This window comes from Corvus brachyrhynchos, unplaced genomic scaffold, assembly GCF_000691975.1.
Source record: "Corvus brachyrhynchos isolate BGI_N302 unplaced genomic scaffold, ASM69197v1 scaffold14, whole genome shotgun sequence".
Classification (NCBI taxonomy): Eukaryota; Metazoa; Chordata; class Aves; order Passeriformes; family Corvidae; genus Corvus; species Corvus brachyrhynchos.
Window position 1 is genome coordinate 5399864 of NW_008239110.1, and position 17382 is coordinate 5417245.

The following is a 17382-nucleotide window of genomic DNA, read 5'->3' on the forward strand; positions in this document are numbered from 1 at the left end:
TGCCCCTCCTGCCTGCCCGTCGGCGAGGAGCGCTGGCTGTGCTTTGAAATGGGAAGTGGTGGCAGCACCCCGAGCTCTGCTTTCAAGTGTAAAACACGCGTTTTGTTTCAAATGCACATGGCTCCGTCGTTTGTTTGGATTTTTGTGGTGAGGGTTTTTTCCTTTTTTTTTTTTTTTTTTTTTTTTTTTTTTTTTTTTGAAGGTGGGAGTCTGTTTTGAGAGGGCGAGTAGTGGTTTTGGGGGTTTTTGACTTATTTTGGTTTTGTTTAAGGGAATAGAAGAAACCGAAGTTAGGACTTTAAAAGTTTTAGGAAGGTGACAAATGGGAAATCCAACACCACTGGTTTTGGTTACATAGTTTCAAGCGAGCTCTTGCTGTGCATGTAGGAAGACAATGATTCCAGCTTCCTATAATTGTCTTCACCAAAATTAGCATCTCTGTAGCGAAATACAAGGATAGAAATAGTTGGTGGGGTTTTTTTTTAATATCTAAACCATTACCATTAAACTATTTTTTTTCCACGAACTGGCTTGTTCCGTAGGGGTTTTTTTCCCTCTTCCCCCCTCCCCTTCTTTCAGAATGAATTTTGGGAAGGGTGTTGGTTGGGGTTGGGGTTCCTTTTTTTTCTTCTTTTTCCCGGAGAGTTCCCAGCTGGCAACAGCTCTCTACCTTCCACAAAACTTGAAAGGCTGATGTCCCTTGCAGGAAATGAATGAGTCGATAACATCTGACACCGGTGACCAGTCCAGTGACCCCAACCTTAATTCCACTAATACTGGAGGCCTGAAAATCTCAGTAAAGACACATTGCAAATCCCACCTCCCTCCATTTTACAAAATCTGCACTAATTTTGCAACATAAGAAAAATTTTGCAACCAATATATTTACATTCATTTATTTACGTGGTTTTGTAGCCTTTCATTTCTTCATCGAACAACATATTATACTGAATTTTCTTTTCACTGAAATTTGCTAACAAGACATTTTGTCCATGTAATGAACTCAATCAACTCGTTTGTGTCTGTTTAACCAATATTCTAGGCTCCAAGGGGTTTTTTATAACAAATGCCGGTAAAATAAATAAATATTTTAAAAATAAAGACTCTTAAAACTTTATATTAAACGGGTACTTTCTGTCTTTTCGAGGGGAGGGGCAGAGAGATCTTGAATTTTATAAATGTGCCTTTCTGCCACAAGAAACGTAGTCTCGGGCACTTCAAGTAAGAGGTGTAAGGATTGTTTTCTTCCGGTATCTTAATTTCTTGTTCATAACGGAGGTGTCACGTGTATTAAAATCTCGTACATTTATTATAAATTAGATATCGTCCGGGTCATAAGATCCAAGCATATAAAATTACTGGAGATTTAATATTGTAAAATAATCCCTATTGTAAGGGGGGAAGGGAGGTTATGAGCCAAAAGCGGTGGTATGTTGCACGAATGCGTAAGGCAGGTCAGTGTAGGAAGTCGACCTCACTGTTGAAATAACCTATAGGAAATTTACGGTTGAAGACTGCAAAGGAATTTCAGGATTTAAAGCTTCTGCTCCACTTGCCAGGGTGCTTGTATTTGTACACTCTTGCCCACCCTCGCTTCTTTCTTGCAAACGATCACACGGAGCCTCCACCTTGGTGTTTCACACAGAAATGAGGCGCTAGCGGGGGAATTGACGCTTTCCTGAAAGGCAACAAAAGGAGTAAACAGGCCCATGGGGGCAAAGGCGTTCCCCTTAATTGGGCAGACTGATCGACGCCACTTCGCAAACAACAGCAAGTGCTTTGCAAATGCATAAGCCCCTTGCATTCAGGTTCTGCACGGATCAGTTTGTTGCCTTGGCTTTTGTTTGTGTGTCCTTGGGATAAGAGAGGATGCTGGGGGGAGGAGGGAGGGGGCTAATAAGAAAGTCAGAGTCCAAGATTTAACAAGATATGGGCAATGTTTAAAGGAGATATATTATACACATACACACACACACACACACACACATACATATAAAAATTACCGGATGGAAAGCGAGGTTAACGCGAGTAGATGGTGATGAGGACAAAATACTTTCATCTGTATCTTTACACTAAAGGAGATGGTCAGATGGAAAATAAAACTAATTCTCCCTAATTGTTTGTTTATTTTTCACGTTTATAAAACATTAAAAGCATTTGGCCATGCGTCCAGCAACGAGAAGGGCTGGAGGGCAGGGCCCTAGCTGTGTACCTGTGAGCGCGGAAGGGGAGTGCCTTTGCAAAGGGGCTGCTACTAAGCCCGTTACACATCACACATTTCTTTTCCGAATTGGATCCCCAACTCCCGCTGGCAGTGAAGACTTAAAACAGCAGTCCCCGGTCAGCGTTATTTCTCCCCTCTTTGTCCTCTTCCCCTGAGGCTTTTTTTTTTTTTTTTTTTTTTTTTTTTCCGCCCTCTTCTCCAGTAAATCCCTCTCTCTGTCAGTCCTCTCCCAACTGCTGATTGAGGTTCACTCCAATTCTCGGCTTGAAAACTGGGCTCTTATTTAGGAAGTCATTAATCACATCCCCTCCCCCGGAAAGAGATGGCGGAGAAACCTGTGAAGTACAATCCCTCGCCCCATCCCCCCTCCAGAAATGTTGTGAAACGCTAGATCTCCGCACATTCTGGGGCATATTAAGGTGATATCGCGTTTCCGGCGCGCTTTTAATTTGAATGCGAAATTAGTAACGATCCAGTTGCGCATCTGCCCGCGTTGTGCGCAGAGGGTGCCACAGATGCCTGCCGGCGCTCCCCGTGCGTGTCTGCACACACGTGTGTCCCTGGTCCGCGAGCATCTCGCCCTGGTGTGCGTGCGCGGAGCCCGCCTGCGGTGGGCACAGATACCCCCATAATCTCCTCCGCACGGCCGCCCTTGCGCGCAGCTGTTGTTCAGTGGGCTGTATCTAGAAACACACGGATCTTCCTACGGATTTGTGCATGCACGGGAGGGCAGAAACCCCAGAATAATACGTCATCTCGATTTCCCGTAAAGAAGCGTGCAGATTAGCTGTCCGAAAAGGAAGGGGGGGAAGAAAAAAAAAAAGCGCCGTGTTGGAAATTTCTTGTTCATTCATAAATTATTTTGGTGTGTCAGGCTACTTGAAATGGCGATTGGCTGCTCCTGCCTCCTGCCAACCCCTTAAGGATCCGATGCGAAATTAGTAGCAAGAAAGCATGTAATTGACCGAGTCACGTGTGCGCAGGGGGCCAGAAACGGAGCGAGAGAGACGGGAAAAAATCAAAAGAGGGAAAGCACATTAGACCATGCGAGCTAAATTTGCGATCGTTCAAAATCAGGATGTTAGATTAATGCAGAAGACCACTTCGATCCACAGGGAAAGTTTTCATCTCACGAGTTTGGAGCAGAGGGCCCGTGGGGCAACATGGCCGAAGGTTAATTTTCTTTTTCTATTGTTTTACTATGATTTTCGCTCGCTCGCTCGCTCTCTCCCCCTCTCCTCCCTCTCCCCACCCCTTTTTAACACAACTATGCATTACCCTTTTTTAGCAGCTCGCGCAAGGGGGCTTTCTCCAAACCCATTGTTACCCAGCTCAGAAACTGTTCCGTACCGCCCACACCGATTCACAACTTGAAAAGCTTTCAGGGGGCTATTGTTTGAATTGTTCCTGTTTGATTAAGCACAGTTGCAGTGGTGGGATGAGAAAACGGCCGTACACCTGTCCCAACTTTAATCGAAAGTTTATTCCAAGGAGGGATGGATACACTTTGGAAAATAGTGGTTTCGGCGCTGCATGTGCAATAACCAGTTGTCCAATCTACCCAATTTTGCTTATTCTCTCTCCTCCACCCCTCCTCGGCCGGCCTCCCCCCTCGCCCCCCCGGTCCTGCGCCTTGGGAGGAGAGACTAATTGGGCTGAGAATTTCTGTTGAGAAATGGGATCGGTCTTAAACCAGCAATATTCAAGTAAAGTATCGCGTTCCGTGCTGTAATGTGGCTGAAAGATGGAGTTAAATGGAAAAATACACGTATGTACAGAAACGTGGGCTGCCCTGGGCTCAGAGAGAGGGAAAGCCTCCGTGCGCAGTGTTTCCTCTCTGTAACCTCCGGTGATTTAATTTTTTTACGTATTTTGGGGAGAAGGTTGTTTATTTTACGATTTAGGAAAGATACGCACTCTTCGCTGTTTGCTTTTTGATTTTGTTTTGTTCGTCCCCCTTTTTTCCCCCTGTTCCGTTTGTAGTAACTACTCTATACAGCGGCAAAAGGATGTTACCAGAATTTAACTCTTTGCTTTGCATCTTGTTCCTCTCTTCCTTCTTTTTCTCCCCCCTTCCCCCCCCACACCCCCCGCCTTTCCCTCTTCCTCAGCAGGGGCGAGTAAAGGTGGAGACGAACCCGGGAAGTTGCCGGAGCAGGAAGAAGAGGAGGAATCCCAGGTTTTGCACGGAACCGGCCATTGCAAATGGTTCAATGTGAGAATGGGATTCGGGTTCATCTCCATGAGCAACCGAGAGGGAAGCCCCTTGGAGTCTCCAGTTGATGTCTTTGTACACCAAGTAAGACCCGTTTTTGTCTTCTATCTCAGCCTGCCACATTTGGTTGAGCTCACAGGGACTCCAGTTTTATGTGAAGACAAGTAACCTGTTTTTTTCTAGGTATTTAAGTGTATCTGTAGTTAAAGAGCTGCCCTAGGTAGTGGTTTTGTTGGCAGTGTACAATTTGAGTAAATAAGGTCGTTAGATTGTGCTTAGTCTCTGTCGCTGGTGATTTGTGCAAGGGGATAATGTTTCTTCATATCTTCCTCCTAGGTTAGAAAAGTCTCCTGTGGTTTTTATTTATTTTCAAATGTCACACTTTTTAACAAGGTTTATCATTTGTCACCAGACTGATCAAGAGCAGATATGCCTTTCCTTGGAAACTGTTTAAAATCAAGCTGGGAAAAGGATAAATAAATGTCGGGTTTCGTTCAGATAACATTTGAGTACAGTTTTAAACGGTTTACTTGTAAACCTCGAATTACTTTTTAAAAGCTCATCTGAGATTAGTTAGTGAAATTAAGACATAATTATAGTGTTATTTTGCAGTAATTCAGACCTGTGAGTGTCCCTGTGGTGATACTCTGGTGTATGTGGTTTCGCCGGTTGATTTTTAATTATTCCTTTCTAGGGAGAAAAAAAAAAAGTAATTATTTAAGTATTCAGACCAAAAGCAGTGTCTCTGTAAGGCTGTTGGGGAGACAAGGGGTGTGTATGGTCCATGGTTTTATTTTTAAGCACAACAGCATGGATGGTTTTGTGTTTTGAATGTGGAAACTTTTACTTTCATGTAAAAGAGTTTCAGATGCAAAATACGTACAAAATGATAAGGGAACTTTTTTCGAGATCTGTACTGTGTTTTTTGAAGAAGGAGCATGTGTAGACCTTCCCTGCTCCTTCTGTAAGTCTCCCGTTGCAACAAGGCTATTTTGAATTTCACCTATCTTCTCTGTGATCAGAGAAGAGAAGAGAGGAATCAGGTAAAGAGACCATTTTGGGGTTGGCTAGGGCCATGTTAGGGAGGCAAAAGGCATCTTTTTATGTGGTTGTCCATTTTCTATGACGTTTGCAATGACGGTGAAGGGGGTGTTCCATGATTATATAGTGACTCTCTTTTAATGATGCATTTGGTGGCCCGGCTTTATTCTGCAGTAACTTTGTCAGGCTTTTTTAAAGCATACACCTCTGATTAGATTAGTAAAAAGGTGGCTGAAACTTCTAAAGAAACTGCTGCTGTGGCCTGTTGCCTTGCAGTGTGTGGTGGGGTGGATTTCTGGTCTTGCTGCCTTACATGTGCCCTTGCACCTAAGGGCCTGCACTTCAGTATAGTTGCTTGCATTTGGAATTACGTACAAGGTGTAGAATCCGATAGTGAACTCACTAAATTCCTACACTTCCTGCTTTGTACTGGCATACAAGCTGCCCCCTCTTTAAGCTGCTGCTTTTTCTCATTAGAACTGAATGAATGAAACACTTATCAAATAAGGAGCAGTCTTCGTCCTTTTTCCCCTTTTCTTCCTTTCTTTATATCTTTTTAAGTCATGAAGTTGCTCTTTACAGTTTTATAAATTTACTTTAGAGATAAACACCCCCTTTTCTTTAAAGTAACTTTGTGTTAATGTATGTCATTCTTTTGCTTCTTGAATTGTAGAAGACAAATATTTGAAACATAGCAGTGCTGTTAATAAAAAACACATTTGGAGACAAAGATATTCTTAGAGTTGTGGAAATAGAGAAGTATTGAACTGCATGATAACCTGATACATTTAAGTAATACTAGACAAGGTTTTCGGTTTCATAATGGAAAGTAGTCATAGAAAATAATAAAGTAGTAGTAAATTTGGAAGTCTCTATTGAGTTGTGTCCCCTGAAGGAGGGGAAAAGAAGGAAATGTTAGACAAGTTTGTTTATTACAGTTTAATAATCTACAACTTATCCATACCTTTGGGTTTCTAAGACATACCACAGTGTAATGCAGTGAAAAATACCGTGTTTCATTTCATGTTAACTGTGTGCCTCAGTCATTTTGAGTTTACTTAGAGATACATCTTACTGAGTGAAGTTATTATTAGTATTTCTTACAGCAAAGAAAATAATGTTTCCCATCATTTTCTTTCTGGTGAAGTCTAAGGTGTATATATATAACTTCATGGTGACATTAATCTTCTTTCCATCGGTTTTCTGTGTAATGTAATGGGGGAATCTATTGTGTTTCAGAGTACGTTTTAGATAATTGATATTGCTACACAGAATGCTTTGTGTTAGCTAACTAGCTGACCAGTTCTAGCAGTAACAGCCAGAGCATAAAAATGTCTTTAAATCTGTAATGTTATTTAACAGTGCTGCTTGTACAACTGTTGCCTGCACAGTGATTGGACCCTATTCCTATTGGTTTCATTAATCTGAGAAATTTTGTCATGTGAAGGGTCCTTTTTAAGGCAAAGATGTTAGTTTATTAATCTGTTGAAACAAAATACTACTGTTCAAAACTGCCTTGAAAACACTTCATCATTTATGTGTGCGCAGATAGTGTTGCATGCATTCATTCACTCATTCTGCAGTGTTTGTAGCTACTAGTATAATTTTATAGAATTAGGCAGTCTGAGCAGAGGAGAGAAGCTTCTAGTTTACTTAGTCAAAGTCCTGTCAAAGCTAGCTTGAACCCTACAACAATATTTTTACTTTCTTATCTTACCTTTTTTGGTGAGGTTATGCCCAGTTTATGAGATCTTGCTATAAAAACTTACTGTATGTCAAGTCAAAATTCCTGTAATAGTTTAAGCTCATTATACCTAGACTTTTGAGCTTGCAGTAAGTAATTTTGCTTTCTTCTTGGAGTTCCCCTTTAGCTGTGTGTGGATTATACTCACATTTTTCTAAACTGAGTGCTTTGTTAATTGTATATATTGGTACATTTTTAGAGGACCATGCTTTTGTTTGGACTTCTCTTCCCCTTCACCCAATGAAAGACCTGTTCACAAAACAGCTGCAGTATTGAGTTTTCAACCCTGCCTTTTAAGTCCCTCCTTTGGTGTTAATAATTTTGATTGATCTTCTCTGAACTACCTTCAGACTGTTGTTACCCTTCTGGTAATGAGGTACCTAGAGCTGGATGCATTATTTAAGGCAGAAACACGTCAGCCATTATATATGTGCATCTGTGTGTCTACAATGTAATTTGGTACACTTACACATACCCACACTCTTTTCCTTTTTAACTTTATTCTGATACAGCTTATATCTTTAAGTTGTTTGTTTGAGTCATTCAGGGTCATATCAAAATTATAAGCTCTAAAAACAATTTGATTTTTTCAACAGAAGCCATGCTCAATGCAGCAATGTGCCAAGTCCTGTGTTTCTTTTGAAAAAAAAAAAAAAAAAGGAAGAGAAGCAGTGATAGTCCTTTGTAACATTTTTAAATCCACTGAATGTGCACCTTACTGAATTTAGCTGAATATTGTCATATGTGCTCTTAGTAGGTTACCATGGAATGAATAAAATAGCTTGTTTCTCTTTTGTGATGTGAATTTTGGACCTAGTTATGTGTGAGTGACTCTTATTAAATTTTAGAAAAAGATCTATTTGTCAAAGGGTAAAGCAGACTGGAGAGGTGAAGTGAGGGAAACCTTTTGTGGTGCACATGAAAAAAGGTTTTCAATGCAAAGAACTAAGAAGAGCTGAAGTTCTCATAGAATCAGAAAAGGATAATGTTTGTTAAAACTTCTTTTGCACATTCAAAATTGTACCCAACTTAAATACGTACTACTTTTTTTTTTGGATGGCAGTAAGGCAAAAATGCTGCATATTCTTTTTTGCACACACTTTGTACAGATCAAGTTAGAAACAAGTCTCTTTTCCTTTGCCTAGCATGAAGCCCAGATGTTAAAGATGATAATGGACTGTAGGGTGCTGAACGTAAACAGATGCAATTAAATATGCATTTGTGAGTATCAAGGGTTATAAATTTATGTCTGTTTCTCAGTAATGTAGTTTTTCAGTTTAGATGGAGTTTGTTGGGACATGGCTCTGTGGTCCAAAATTCTTACCACAATAAGGGATTGATACAGGATTTCTGAACTGGGACCTTAAACACGATCCTTCTTTGGGATCCTCTTTTATGAGATGGGGAGAGGAAGGAAGGGAGGAGCAGCATATAGGAGCTGGTGTATTTTGTTTTCTCATTAAAAGGAACATAGTTGGCTTGAAAATTTTCACTTTCATCTGAACTTTCTTGCTGTTGCTACAAGTTACTGTTACTACAAATTTTGATAAAAATGGAAAACACCCTTTTTTCTTTCATTGAGTGCTTCTGTACTGCACTATCATTTGTGTATTATAAATATTGCTCTTATTGTTTCAAGTACCTATATCAAAAGAAGGAAAAATTACTGAGACTATTTTGACTATAAACAGAAGAATAAATGGAAAATGAGACACATAAGCAGCATCTGAACAGTCTTTTCCCTTAATGTGACCAACTGTCCTTTTCAATGATGAATCAGATGCCTGTTCTTTGAATTCCTAGTTTTTAGGCATAGTTGAACTACTTTTTCTAGGACAGAGTAGGGCATGGCATTATACACTCAATGCTGACTTTCTTATATTGTGAGCACATGTGATCCCATGCTTTTTCAAGGATGCATTCATTCTTTTTCATTTTTGTTTTATTGGGAGCCTTTAAAAACTATTTAATTGCTCAGGATAACTGGAAGTCCTGGGCAAGCAAGTGGGATCAGTATTTCATTGCTCCTTATGTTTAATATGACATAGGAATGTCTATTTGGACTGTAGAAGTCTCCATGCAGAGTATGCTATTACAGACTTGTCATCTTTGACTTCTGCTGGGGACCAGGCAGGCCCAGTCCTAATCAAAACAGAAGTGGCTAGCAGGATTTAGGGAGGGAGGCTGAGGAAGGAAGCGAACGGGGAGTAAACGTGTGTCTGCAGTGAGCATGTGTACGGGAGATCCGACAGGGATCAGATGCGGGTGGCAAAGTCTGCTCAGCAGCCTCAGCGCATGTAGTGTCCGTAACGGGATGGAGCTGCTGGAGACCCGGAGCCAAGCTCTGGCACACACCAGCTGGGCTGCAGCATGCAGAGAAGTGATGGGGACCACTGATTTGTGGTGTGGAGCACTACAGCACTGGGATTTTTTTTTTAATAATTTATTCTGTCTACTAATTACTGTACAAGTTAGCATCGTGTATGGACACATAGATGGCAAAATACTTCCCTGACAGCTTGATGGTTTAGGATGGTTGTCTGAAGAAACTAGCAATTTGGTTGTTTGAATTATGGAGCTGCCATCTTCTGAACCTTCCAGAGTTCATCTATTTACCTCTAACCCAAACAGTGTAGTAAATTTTTATTAGTAAATCTATGTAGTATTTAGGTGAATGGCAGCACCATTAAACCTAAGTGATGTTGAATCAGATCAGATTTTGCTGAAGAGTTTTAAGCCTTGCACGTTAACAAGCAGAAGTCACAAGTGGCCCAAAGGCAGAGGGCTGCAGTGGGACAACTTTGTCTTAAGAGGTGTTTCCCTCTTTGGCAGAGCAGTAAGTGCACCCTTTCCAGAGCACGCTATCCTCCTTTTCTCCAAGACTGAGGAAGTTGTGCACAGGGGTTGGGATACTGGAAGGAAGAGGATATTTTGTCTGGGACACAAACATAAGATATCAAAGCAGATACATGAACCGAAGCTAAAAGGAAATGAATTGTCAAATTGGGAAAAATGTTGTTATTGTTGCTTGTTCTGGTTTGCAACTACCTTACTGAGGTATTAGGTATATTTAGAGACATCCAGAGTTTTGTTTCGTGCTCTTCACAAAATATACTCCCATGTAAATATTGTTTAATTCATCTGCCTTAAGTAAAGTAATTGCAGTACAGGCCTTCATTGCAGTACAGGCCGGCCATATTTCCCCACTAATCAACAGAAGCAAAATAAGGCCCACCAGTTTCTACAAAGGTATATACAAGTGACTGTAAAGATGTCATTTAAGAAAGATTCTAGGAACTACGAACTAGAGGGTAAAGACCATTTATGATGTTTGTTAAAACCAACACAAATAAATAAGGACATACTGTTTACATTTTTAATTCCCTGTATGTAGGGGTGCTGGTTTTTTGCCTTTTTTAAAATCAGCTGCAAGTAACCAGGACTGTTAGAGAGATATTATGTGATGCATGGCTCTTTTTAAAGGACAGTTCTTCAGGACAGATTTGGACTGGCTTTTGCTTGATGGATATCACGGGCGAAAGCAGTAAATCCTTAAATTGCTTTTACATCAGCAGAGTATCACTAAACAACTCTGCATGGAAGGTGGGGAAGTGCTTCTGATTGCTTGAGCCTATTTAGTTGGAGAAACTGGTGTCCAGGCTTTTCCTCAGATTAATTTGGCTGGTTCTGACTTAAAATGGAGGAGGGGTTAACTGCGTGGGAGATAGCTAAAGGGAATTCCAGATCCCCTCTCCAGAGGTGGCTTGGCTGCTTGTGGAGCAGCTGTGGAACTTGCTGCAAGCTTCAGAGTCTGCTGTACTATGGAAAACTGGCACTGAATTTGATTTTTTCCTAACATGCAAAGCTGTAACATGCAGCAGTTCAGCAGCTGCTCTGCAAGCAGCCAAATAAGGCTTTGCAGTAGCAGTGTGAGGTGAATAGGTGGAGGCTTAAACTCCTACAGCCACCCTTCTCGGTGGGTATCCTACGGACATGACTTGACTTTTACATTTGACAGCAGTGCAGCTGCCTCAGTAAGCCTCAAGACCTTTTCTATCACTCTTCACGTTGGTCTAGGATAAGTGTTTGTGGGACTGCATTGCAGACTCAGCTGGGGAAATGTTTGTATCTGATTTTTGTACCATTTTTCATATCAGAGAATCCCCATGATCCCCACAAATAAGGGTGGGCAGTGTTGGCACCATGGAAGGGTGGCCAAGGGTGCAAGCAAGCAGCAGCCAGGTGAGGTGAAGGTACTGGAGAAAAGAGCTGGAAGCTACTGACACAGAAATGCGAATGAAACTGCAGTCTCCTGGTGCAAAATAGCAGAGTTCTCGGGTTGCCACCTTCAGCTGGGGATGGAGAGACGACAAAAGTGATAATGACTTTCCAAGAAAAAGGGCACTTGAGGGTAGTGGAATGAGTACAAGCATCTGAGCTCTCTCTGGAAGGGAAATGTTTCAGGAATCTTTGTGTCACACTTCAGTCTTCAAGTTTCTCTTTTTCTTGTTTAGTGATTACAGTTCAGTGGTGGCACTGAAATATATTGATTGCAGTTTTACAAAAAGCACTATTTATAAGTCAAAAAAAAATCAGGGAATTTTTGATTCATATAAATATTATGTGGGCTTTTTCTTCTACAGAACAGAAATAAGCATATTTACAGAGCATGTTCATAATATTTTGGATAGATCTTTTTAGCAGATAGGTGAGATCTTAGTGAAATTAGTTGATAATCTGGAAAGTACAGCTCTTTAATTATTCCGTATGTATGGAATTTCAACTTTGAAAATTAAATGCATCCAAACGTTTGAGATTATTTGTGTGAGAGTTTGTAGAATATTCTTGTTCTATTAGCAGTGCAGGAACCAAGAAAATCACACAGTTTCCATTCCAAAGTTCTGATCTGGTGCTAGAATTGCATTTTTTGGCAGGAGGAAGGCTGGAAAGTTTGGATTCATTTTTTAGCATCATAAGTCAGTATTTTCACTGGTTAAAATTGTTTAACACATAAAATCTGAGTAAAGGCACATGTAATCAATATTTGGAGTGTATGAATTTATCTACAAAGTCAAAGTAGTATTTCATGACTACAACAGATCTTATGCTCTGTCAGAAAACACAAATGTTGTTATTGCATTCACAAATGTGTAATTCTCATCAATTTAGCTGATAGTGGCTTTCCCATCAGAGATAATCTGTTCCCAGAGAGGCCTTCTTTTAATTTTTCATGGTAATTTTAAGGTATGCAGTGTTGAGAGAATTTTTTTTCTTGATTGTTTTTATAATAGTGCCACGTGAGGCTACTTTAACATTTGTGTTACAACTCTCTATTTATGGTCATATAAATATATGCACCAAAATAAACCCTGGTCTGAAACTGAGACTAAAAGTGATGGCCACTGTGTACTTTAAGGAGATTAGAATAAGCATCATTCTGTATTTTTTTTCAAAGTACAGGTGTCTTTAAAATCTCTTAATTGTGCACATGTGCTATAGTTTAAAAAATGTTTTCTTTCATTTTACAGGTGTGTTTTGCAAGGTAATAGTCAAAATCTTGGTTGGTTTTATGAGCTATTTGTAATAATACAATCTTAGGGGAAATAAGGGGATTTAAAAAGCCTCTGCTGACCACATGTAGTAATTTCTGAATATTTTTAGACTCATTGTACTGGAAATACTAGAAATATATAAAAGTAGTAGTATGGAATGTACCTAATAGACCCAAGCTGACTTCTGTAGATGTTGAATTAGACCCCCAACTGCCTCCTCTATTTAACATATATATTGTTATCTCACCCAGTTTAATTACCTGGTCTAAGGCATGCAGATTGTACATCCTGAGAATCAGCCATTTTTGACACTAAAGTGGGATTAGATCCAAGAATTATCCACGAACTTGTTTGCTGCCCTCTTTCCCAGATATTAAATACAGTAGTACATCAGGTGAATGGAAATTTGAGAATTGTTTCAACAGTGAACAAAATTCCTTTTCCTTAATGTAATGGAACTATAACATCTCTTTTCTTCTTGTTGATATTACAGACCTGATGGGCCAAATTCTGCTCAGTATTATCAAGTGAAGTGGTCCTACTGACCTATGAAACTTGTTCAATAAAATGGACAGCATTAGAAGTGGATTTTAAGTCTCTTACATGAATGCTTTTACTGGAAGTATGTGGTTTACAGGCTTTTGTTTTCATAAGGCTGTAAGTGTGCATTTTGTGCTCAAAAATGTGAGTGCCATACTGTGATCTGAGCTGTTCCCTGTACAGCACCTAAAATGTAGAATAGTAAACAGGGTTTGGGTCACTGTTGGTTAATTAAAAGTTGACTAAAAGTGGTACAACTTCTCAAGTTCGTGCATACATATTATGTTATGTATGTAATTTGTATATACTTTTCACAATATGCTACTTTTTTCTACTGTGAATGTATAATATTTAATGCCTTACCCAAATTCACCTGACCGCTCAACTACCAGTCTGCTCTAATGCTAAGGTCTCGGGCTGATAATGTGGGTTTTTCCATCTTCCTGTTGAAAAATTGCTCAGTCCCAAGTAAGTTCCTCACAGTAGGAAAAAGCAGTAGAAGAAGTATGTGAAATGCCCCCAGTGTGGCAAAGACCCCTCACTGTGGCCACAGGCAGGTTCTGTTGAAGGTGAATGTGGTTCACCCTTGCAGTGAAAGTGCCTATGGGGTGTTGAACATTTACTGAGCCCTGTGCAGGGCCTTTGATTTCTAGTAGGGCTGATGGGATGCAGTAGGTACTGGGAATTTTTTTTTAAAAACCTTGTAACTTGCAGTATTGCATATCTGTGTTGACGAGGGGGAGGATGGGAGTCCTGCTGGCTGGATCCTTCATGATCTGTCTTCTTCCCAGGCCCTGATGTTAGGGATGTAAGATACCAGTCAGAGTCAAGGGAGAGCACTGACTGGTGGGGAGGAGGAAGTAGTGAACTCCTGCTCAGACAGGTGCGGGTGGACAGTTCACAGATTTGGAGACATAGTATAGTCCTCAAATATTTGTAAAAAAGTTTCCATTTCACCACAGTGCTCAACAGGTCTCCAATACAGTGAATAATTCTCATTTGGCTGTGCTAAATCTGCTTTGTTTGCCTGCTTTGTTGTTTGGTTTTAGACGTTTGTGTGCCTGTGTGTGTTAATTAAAGAAAGCACATTACATTTGTAATAGCTGTTTTATATGAGTCAAAATCACATTTGTTCAATGTTTTCATGTAGCATGATTTGCAGAACTGTTTAATGGGTGGGAAGTGTAGGGTAGAAGTGAACCCTGCAAGGAATGGATGGTTTCTTCTGCAGGGGTCTGTGTGGCTCTAGCATGCTGGCCGGTCTTAGCTAACAGGGCCTCCTGTTTGTTGTGTGTGATTCTGGTTTAGAAACTATTGCAACCTGGGAAAAAAAAAAAAAAGATAAAATAATTTTTACAAGTGTGTTTAATTGGATTCAGGAATTAGTGAAAATTGTTAAAGAAAGACATTACTTGAGGGTGATTGATCTGGATGTGAAGCAGATGCATTAATAAACAAAGAAACTCCTAATTTCTGGTACTGTAGGGAACTTCATATGTCACCATCAACCGGGAAAAAAAAAAAAAAGATAAAATAATTTTTACAAGTGTGTTTAATTGGATTCAGGAATTAGTGAAAATTGTTAAAGAAAGACATTACTTGAGGGTGATTGATCTGGATGTGAAGCAGATGCATTAATAAACAAAGAAACTCCTAATTTCTGGTACTGTAGGGAACTTCATATGTCACCATTAACTTTGCAGGACTAGTCACAGAGGACTGTGGGATTGAACTGTAGAGAATGAGAGAGCATTTTTAAGGTGCATTGTTAAGATGAAAACAATATTCAAGATTTTTTAGGCAGAAATATAGTACATCTGAAGATAAAATTTTTGCTTAGATTTGGAGGATTAGGATTTTGTTAGTGTTAGTTCCTGCTTTTGGGAACACTTAATGGAGCAGTAATTACCACATCTTTCACTAAGAAGTGCTTAATTATCCTGGACTATTAAGAAAGTAGGTTATCAGCTTCTCCTCTTAGCTATGCCTTCTCCTCCTCAAGAATTAAAAAAGAAAGTTTACCACATTCCAAAATATGATCTATTGGATTTGAAAATGTTTAAAATTATATAAATTCATGACACTGATTGAGAAGGTTCCTTTAAATTTGATCTGTGCCTACATTGTCTTCAGCAGAAATTATTAAAGACTTACATAAAAAATAAAAATGCATATTCCATTTTATATGTATTTACATTTAGTAACTACCTTTTTCAAGAATACATATGCTTTTAAAATTAATCTGGAGTCTGCTTTGAGCAACATCTCGTTATCTTTAATAATGTAATAGAGAGATCCAGATTCCCCAAAGAATTTTTACATCAATCTTCATTAATTTATTTTTATTGAGCAATTACATATTTTTTTAAACGGCAGATTAATTTATTTTTGTAATATGGTTCCTTTTTTACTGACAATAATCATCAGTAGTTTATTGGGAAATGATAGCCCATTCCATGCTTATGTGGGTTTATTGTTAATCTTCACACAGTACTTCTTTGGATGATCATTCTTTAACTGGTGACAGCTGTAAATGGACTAAGATTAGACTGTTGAAGTGGCTGCAGTTGGAGCATTTGGTGAAAGATGATTTTTTTTTAGTGTTCATTATTAGATAGTATAATCAATGTTTAAGATTTCCTGTGATCTACATATTAATATCTTTTTAATGGGAATCAGTATATTTTTTTTAATTATATATATAACACTGACATGTTTTTATAGTTATAATTTGATTTCCTTTTTACTGTATGTCCATTACAAGGGATCTAAGCCAGCACTGGCCACAATAGGTGTCATGAAATGCACCTATAGTATATTATATTGTCTTAAGTGAGTTAATGGCACAAAATTATTGATTTTGTTGCAGTATTTCTGGTTTTAGGATGACGAATATAATCTATTTGTTAAATTCTTAAAAATTAGTAAACCTTAGCTTAGTTTCTGTTTTCTCTCTCCATCTGATGTGCATTTTGAAAGTACAGTATGTTTTAACTAAATTTCAAGGACCACATGTTACTAAGAGATGAAATGTTGAGCCAGGGGGAATCAGTGCAATAGTTGTCAAGGAGTTTCAGTGCATATGCACAGTTTGTCTCAAGGATTTTTTTCTGATCATTTCATTTGGGAGCTTAGATACTTAAACCAGAAAAGCTTGATTAAATAAATGAAAGGGGGGTTTGTGTGTTATAACTATCATTCAGTGGACTTGTTTTAACTATCTTTGTGAGAGCTTTGCAGTCTTTAAAAGGCCCTCAAAACAAATTCTATAACAGTATTATTTGTATGAACTTATCATACATGAATGTTCATCTGAATTTCTTGCAGCACATTCAGCAGGGTCTTCATTAGTTTAAGCATAGCTGTACCATTTCGTGGACAAGTTTGAAATTCCTGGCATTTCAGGTCTAAAAGAGGACTTGGCAGATAATTATTTACTGATAGTATGTAAGAAACTAAAAATGCGTACTGATCTACGATTTTCTCCACTTAAGTGAACATATAAAAAATTCAGTACAAGTTTCTTGTTACTGTGTAATTCCAGTGATTTAACAAAGTTAATCTGAATTTGTATGTCTTATGAGCATATTGTTCTGGGCACACTAACATTTCACTGCCAAATTTTTAAAGACGATGGACAAAAAGCAAATTGCTTCCTTTTATTAAATCTGTATGGAAGTAAATTATCAAACAATAAGAGACATGCTAAATACAGGAGAAAGACATTAATCCTTGCTTATTTTAATAATTGGTTTGTTGAAAAATACTGATTACATTTTTTAAACATAATTTTTACACATTTACTAAACAAAATAATTTTGTGTCAAAATTATTGAATTATTGAATTATTTGAAATGTCAAGTTTCCATTAATTTGACAAATTTTATAAAAAAGCTTTCTGGTAGCAATGTTGCTATTAAAATGTTACCATTAAAAAGCTACATTCAAGTATTAAGGCATTAAATCAGAAAAATTAATTTAGAAATTATGAAAAAAAACCACAATGAAATATTCATTATGAATAGATGCTAATATAGGAAATACAAGGTCTCTTAGATATCTGCGT

At 38.7% G+C, this 17382-nt stretch overlaps 1 protein-coding gene across 4 annotated transcripts in view; it reads left to right on the forward strand.

Annotated features, from left to right (window-relative positions):
• Positions 1-17382, forward strand: part of LIN28B (lin-28 homolog B) — a 96561-nt gene that overhangs the window by 9059 nt on the left and 70120 nt on the right. Inside the window, exons 1-2 of one of the 4 annotated variants that reach the window (XM_008637743.2) lie at positions 3121-3397; positions 4336-4523. In XM_008637743.2, the coding sequence (XP_008635965.1) occupies positions 3388-3397; positions 4336-4523 (198 nt within the window). In that variant the 5' untranslated portion in view covers positions 3121-3387. Of the gene's footprint in view, positions 1-3120; positions 3398-4335; positions 4524-17382 lie in introns of those variants that run through there. The other 3 variants (XM_017739772.1, XM_017739770.1, XM_017739771.1) reach the window with 3 other exon arrangements.